The sequence below is a fragment of the Cupressus sempervirens genome, chromosome 6 (assembly GCF_028749045.1).
Source record: "Cupressus sempervirens isolate cs-2001-9-10 chromosome 6, ASM2874904v1, whole genome shotgun sequence".
In the NCBI taxonomy this organism is placed as follows: domain Eukaryota; kingdom Viridiplantae; phylum Streptophyta; class Pinopsida; order Cupressales; family Cupressaceae; genus Cupressus; species Cupressus sempervirens.
In genome coordinates, this window is record NC_143123.1 from 83,618,230 (window position 1) to 83,625,318 (window position 7,089).

Below are 7,089 nucleotides of genomic sequence, written 5' to 3' on the forward strand. Positions count from 1 at the left end.
AATGAATAAATTAATAAAATTAAAAAACTTAGAAAAAATAATAAAATTAGAAGACCAAAAACATAAAGAAAAGCAAGCCGCACGCGAAAAGAAACAACCAAGAGACAGAAAAGAAGAGGACAGAAAGGAAGAAGAGAAAACAAAGAAAAAAACAAGACAAAGAAGAGCCAACGAACAAGGACACCAAATCACAGATAGGGGAGGGGGCTATCCATGCTATTGTCGGCAATCGAGTGAGCGAAGCAAAGGTTGCCACGAGGGGTTCAAGGACCACCCATCATCTCGATTAAGGTTGAGGGGGTGGTGGAAAATTTCAATGGCTTCTTTGAGCTTTCTCTTGAAATAATTGCTCTCTTTGCAAAGGATTTGCGCTTGCTCCAAACAAATGTGATGTTTGGTGGTGACAGAGTGCTCTGCTAAGGCCGATTTTTGGACCCTATCATGCATGATGTCTGCCCTGTGCTCACGTATCCTGGTACAAAAAGAACGACCAGTTTCTCCAATGTAGGGGGTGCCACATGAGCACACAATCTTGTAGACTCCTGAGTCAAGAAATGAGTCTTTGGAGTCCTTGAGCTGCGGGACAAGATTACTTAACTTTGAAAGGGGTTTAAAAGCAACTCGGAGGCCCCTTTTTGTTAAGATTTTGGCAATCTTTTGGGAGATGCCATCCACAAAAGGAATGGAAACATGCAGAGCGGGGAGGTTCACGGACGGGGAAGGCCTAGAGCTAGAAAGGAAGAAGGATTTGGCCTGGCGAAGAGCCCTAGAAATTTGCTTGCACGGATATCCATTCAAGGAGAAGACCTGACGAAGATGAGATAACTCACTATCTAAGTGTTCTTCATCACATATTCTGAAGGCTCTCAAGGCAAGGGTTCTAAAGATTCTGGCTTTATGGTTGGGGTGGTGGTGGGAAGAAGAGTGGAGATATAAGTCAGTGTGGGTGGATTTACGATAAACCTGCCTACCAAAGGTGCCATCCCGCTTCCTGATGAGAAGAACATTAAGAAAGGATAAGCGGTTGTCTGACTCCAGCTCCATGGTAAACGATATGCTAGGGACCAAGTTGTTGATGTGCCTGTGAAACTACTCAAGTTTTTCAAGCCCATGTGGCCAACACACATTGGTGTCATCTACATATCGTTTCCACCATCTAGGTTTCAAGGGAAAGGAGTGGATGGCAGTCTCCTCAAAATGTTCCATAAAGAGGTTCGCAATGATCGGAGAGAGAGGGGAACCCATGGCAACCCCTTCCACTTGCTCATAGATAACATTTTGGAAGGAGAAAAACGTGGATCTTAGACAGAATTCAACCAAGTCTGCCATCTCATCACCAATCTTGTTCTTTACAATAAGAACAGACTCCTGAATAGGGACTTTGGTGAAGAGGGAGACCACATCAAAACTTACCATGATGTCATCCTGATCGGCCTTGCAACCCCTAACAAATTGGACGAAATGCGAAGAATCCTTGATGAAAGAGTTGGAATTTCCAATCAAGGGGGAAATTAACTTGGCAAGGTGGGAGGCAAGGAGAAAAGTAGGTGACCCAATAGTGTCCACAATGGGTCTCAAAGGTATGCCTCCTTTGTGAATTTTAGGGACCCCATAAATACAGGGGGTCACTTCTTTGGATGGAACCAATTTTTTTTTTGTGGTCTCATCAAAGGAGGAATTGAGAACCAAGGCTTTGACTCTCTTCAAGATCTTGGGGCACGGATTGCGAGAGGGAGTGCGATAGCTGCTGGTGTCAGCGAGCAAGTCACACATTTTGGAGACATAGTCTTGTCGGTTCATGATGACCGTAGCATTACCTTTATCAGCTTTGGTGATAATGATGTCATTATCCTTGACAAGACTTTTAAAGGCACTCATTTCTCCACTAGGCAAATTGGGTTTCGGTGGTTTGGCATGCCTAAGGGCGACCGCACAATCTTGCCTAACTGCTTCGCTCGCTCGATTGCCGGCAACAGCATGGATAGCCCCCTCCCCTGTCTGTGGTTTGGTGTCCTTGTTCGTTGGCTCTTCTTTGTCTTGTTTTTTCTTTGTTTTCTCTTCTTCCTTTCTGTCCTCTTCTTTTCTGTCTCTTGGTTGTTTCTTTTGGCGTGCGGCTTGCTTTTCTTTATGTTTTTGGTCTTCTAATTTTATTATTTTTTCTAAGTTTTTTAATTTTATTAATTTATTCATTAATTATTTTTAATATTTTGTATTTTTATTGTTTTTATGTTCTTATTTTTTGCTTTCATTTATTTTGTCTCGTGTTTCGAGTTGGTCTCGTGTTCTTTTGCGATCTCTCCTTTATATATATATTTATACATTTGGTTCTTTTATTTTTATTTTTAGATTGATTTAATTTATTTTTTCAATTATTTATGTTTATTTTTTAATTTTCTCTTGTGTCAGGTGGGTCTTGTTTTTGGGAGACCTGTTGCATTTGTTTCTGTTTATATATTTTTTATTTTTTTCATTCTCTATTCTTCGTTTATTTTTACTATTTCATATATATATATATATATATATATATATATATATATATATATATATATATATATATATATATATATATATATATATATATATATATATATATATATATATATAATTTATATATATATTCATTGTGCATATATACCTTAGGCATACATATACTATTATATTAGGATATATTTGCACAGGTCGTCTTATATATATATATATATATACTATTTCTTAATTCATATATATAGTTATATACCTTATACATTCGTTATCTTATATTAAAAACGTCTTTTATATACATATATATATACTCTCTCTTTTTCTCAGTTATTTCTTTACTCTTCCCTCTTTCTTTTGTTTCTTCTATCTTGTTTTTTCTTCTCTTGTTCCTCCCTCTTTAAATTTTTTCTTTCTTTCTTTTCATTTCCTTCTTCCTCTGCCTCGTGTTGTGTGCTCCTCCTCCCCCTCTCTTCTTTCTTTTTATTCTGCTTGGCTTGGCTAGTCTGCATACTTTTTTACTTCCTTCTCTCATCCTGATGATGGATCACAGAGTGTGATCCGAAACGTTGATGATAAAAAAACTTACACAATCGAATCCAGAAGCAACATCATCATTAACAATGGATTGTGGAAACTTGATATTATTAATTGATACCCTTCATGGGAGGGAACTTTGTTTCAAATCTAAGCAATTTCAGATGTTAAGGATCAAGCTTATGAAGAAAATTGCAGACTTAGCCTTCCTCAAGCGTTGCAGAGATTGTCGTGTTATTCCTTGTTTTGTCAAAGTTAGCCATTATCTTCGCAGCATGCATACCAAACCTATCTTCCTCCAGGCTGAACTCGCTCTCCTTCGTTCGATCATTCAGTCTACCAGGCGAGTTATTGACTGGTTCAACGCTAGGTTGCTGCCTCTCCACTTAGAGCTGGCCTCTTCCTTGAGACCAGATCTTTGGATTCGATTGGACACCTCTTCCTTCGGCAGTGCGTTGGGTCATTATGAAGAGTCCATCAGAAGGCAAAAGAAATTTTTTTTGGCTCTTCGATATAAGTCCCGGCATCGGTGTGGTTTCTCTTCAGTCCTCGGCCATGACTCGTTATGCAGGCCTATGGAACATCCCAGCAGTACTGCTCTTGGGCCCTCGTCCTCTCTTGCTTCGGCCAATCTCCTTTCTTCTTCTCCAGCGGTCGGCTTCATCCCTCAGAGCAGTGGGGTTCAACAGTTTTCGGGGTCCTCCTCAGGTTTTGTTCACGCAGAAGACCAGATTTTATCAAGCGAAAAGAACCAGTCTTCAGGTTGTTCCTCAGGGCATGAGGCATTCAATGTGGTGGGTGTGGAAGCCCCTGCGCTATCTTCTTCCTCCTCTCCGTCGCAGACTGAACCGTTGACTTCTGCTGGAGCTCAATACAACCCTGGTGCAATTGGCTCGCAATCTGCTGTCACCCTACGTTCTAGCTCTCGCAACGGCTCCATACCTAGGTGCTCAGGTACGTCTTCCTGCTGTCCTCTTTCGTGTAATGTGCCTACGCAGTCCTTCCTTTATTGCTCTCCGACGGTTAGCTGCCAGTCTTCTCTTCTTGTCTCCCCTCTGATTGATCCCTGTCTTATCAGTGGCAGCCCCGAGATCCATCCAGCTCAGCTCAACCACTCGTCTTTGGGTTCCCTTGACTCCTCTGACACCGGTGGAGGACCCTCCATATCTTGACCCATTGGGGTCTGTACTAGTGGGACGTCCCCCATATTGCCATCCAATGGAGTATTGGGTGCGTCTTCTTCTAGCACTATCCTCTCACCTCAGGTCAAGTATGGCCTTGGTGTATCTTCTCCTTGCCCTCGTCCTTTCGCTCGCCCCTTCCGCCTCCGATCTCCCTTATCTAATCATGCGGTACGGGATTGGGAAAACAAGTTGGTTGTCACCCTGTCCTCTGCTGTCTTAGACCCTCTTTCTTTTAATTTCTTAAAGCGAGGTCTTAATTTCTCTTGCTCGCCTCGGGTCATCCCTCACATGCATTTCCTCATTGAGATCGAGAATGCTATTCGCTCTCTTTCAAATGATGAGGCAGAAGCAGTTAGGAAAGATTGTGCGGTCGCCCTTAGGCATGCCAAACCACCGAAATCCAATTTGCCTAGTGGAGAAATGTGTGCCTTTAAAAGTCTTGTCAAGGATAATGACATCATTATCACCAAAGCTGATAAAGGTAATGCTACGGTCATCATGAACCGACAAGACTATGTCTCCAAAATGTGTGACTTGCTCGCTGACACCAGCAGCTATCGCACTCTCTCTCGCAATCCATGCCCCAAGATCTTGAAGAGAGTCAAAGCCTTGGTTCTCAATTCCTCCTTTGATGAGACCACAAAGAAAAAATTGGTTCCATCCAAAGAAGTGACCCCCCGTATTTATGGGGTCCCTAAAATTCACAAAGGAGGCATACCTTTGAGACCCATTGTGGACACTATTGGGTCACCTACTTTTCTCCTTGCCTCCCACCTTGCCAAGTTAATTTCCCCCTTGATTGGAAATTCCAACTCTTTCATCAAGGATTCTTCGCATTTCGTCCAATTTGTTAGGGGCTGCAAGGCCGATCAGGATGACATCATGGTAAGTTTTGATGTGGTCTCCCTCTTCACCAAAGTCCCTATTCAGGAGTCTGTTCTTATTGTAAAGAACAAGATTGGTGATGAGATGGCAGACTTGGTTGAATTCTGTCTAAGATCCACGTTTTTCTCCTTCCAAAATGTTATCTATGAGCAAGTGGAAGGGGTTGCCATGGGTTCCCCTCTCTCTCCGATCATTGCGAACCTCTTTATGGAACATTTTGAGGAGACTGCCATCCACTCCTTTCCCCTAAAACCTAGATGGTGGAAACGATATGTAGATGACACCAATGTGTGTTGGCCACATGGGCTTGAAAAACTTGAGGAGTTTCACAGGCACATCAACAACTTGGTCCCTGGCATATCGTTTACCATGGAGCTGGAGTCAGACAACCGCTTATCCTTTCTTGATGTTCTTCTCATCAGGAAGCGGGATGGCACCTTTGGTAGGCAGGTTTATCGTAAATCCACCCACATTGACTTATATCTCCACTCTTCTTCCCACCACCACCCCAGCCATAAAGCCAGCATCCTTAGAACCCTTGCCTTAAGAGCCTTCAGAATATGTGATGAAGAACACTTAGATAGTGAGTTACTTCGTCAGGTCTTCTCCTTGAATGGATATCCGTGCAAGCAAATTTCTAGGGCTCTTCGCTAGGCCAAATCCTTCTTCCTTTCTAGCTCTAGGCCTTCCCCATCTGTGAACCTCCCCACTTTGCATGTTTCCATTCCTTTTGTGGATGGCATCTCCCAAAAGATTGCCAAAATATTAACAAAAAGGGGCCTCCGAGTTGCTTTTAAACCCCTTTCAAAGTTAAGTAATCTTGTCCCGCAGCTCAAGGACTCCAAAGACTCATTTCTTGACTCAGGAGTCTACAAGATTGTGTGCTCATGTGGCACCCCCTACATTGGAAAAAACTGGTCGTTCTTTTCGTACTAGGATACGTGAGCACGGGGCAGACATCATGCATGATAGGGTCCAAAAATCGGCCTTAGCAGAGCACTCTGTCACCACCAAACATCACATTTGTTTGGAGCAAGCGCAAATCATTTGCAAAGAGAGCAATTATTTCAAGAGAAAGCTCAAAGAAGCCATTGAAATTGGCCACCACCCCCTCAACCTTAATCGAGATGATGGGTGGTCCTTGAACCCCTCGTGGCAACCTTTGCTTCGCTCGCTCGATTGCCGGCAACAGCATGGATAGCCCCCTCCCCTGTCTGTGGTTTGGTGTCCTTGTTCATTGGCTCTTCTTTGTCTTGTTTTTTCTTTGTTTTCTCTTCTTCCTTTCTGTCCTCTTCTTTTCTGTCTCTTGGTTGTTTCTTTTCGCGTGCGGCTTGCTTTTCTTTATGTTTTTGGTCTTCTAATTTTATTATTTTTTCTAAGTTTTTTAATTTTATTAATTTATTCATTAATTATTTTTAATATTTTGTATTTTTATTGTTTTTATGTTCTTATTTTTTGCTTTCATTTATTTTGTCTCGTGTTTCGAGTTGGTCTCGTGTTCTTTTGCGATCTCTCCTTTATATATATATATATATATATTTATACATTTGGTTCTTTTATTTTTATTTTTAGATTGATTTAATTTATTTTTTCAATTATTTATGTTTATTTTTTAATTTTCTTTTGTGTCGGGTGGGTCTTGTTTTTGGGAGACCTGTTGCATTTGTTTCTGTTTATATATTTTTTATTTTTTTCATTCTCTATTCTTCGTTTATTTTTACTATTTCATATATATATATATATAATTTATATATATATTCATTGTGCATATATATCTTAGGCATACATATACTATTATATTAGGATATATTTGCACAGGTCGTCTTATATATATATATATATATATATATATATATATATATATATATATATATATATACTATTTCTTAATTCATATATATTGTTATATACTTTATACATTCGTTATCTTATATTGAAAACGTCTTTTATATACATATATATATACTCTCTCTTTTTCTCAGTTATTTCTTTACTCTTCCCTCTT

General features: G+C 40.5%; 2 protein-coding genes across 2 annotated transcripts; one reads left to right on the top strand and one right to left on the bottom strand.

Moving 5' to 3' along the window:
• Window positions 1–216: 216 nt before the first annotated feature.
• On the bottom strand, window positions 217–1,044 carry LOC149551277 (uncharacterized). The gene has a single exon (XM_089790075.1). It carries the CDS (start codon window positions 1,042–1,044, stop codon window positions 217–219), a length of 828 nt encoding a protein of 275 aa, XP_089646201.1.
• Window positions 1,045–4,487: 3,443 nt separating this feature from the next.
• On the top strand, window positions 4,488–5,738 carry LOC149551278 (uncharacterized). The gene has a single exon (XM_089790077.1). It carries the CDS (start codon window positions 4,488–4,490, stop codon window positions 5,736–5,738), a length of 1,251 nt encoding a protein of 416 aa, XP_089646203.1.
• The last annotated feature ends 1,351 nt before the right edge of the window (window positions 5,739–7,089 follow it).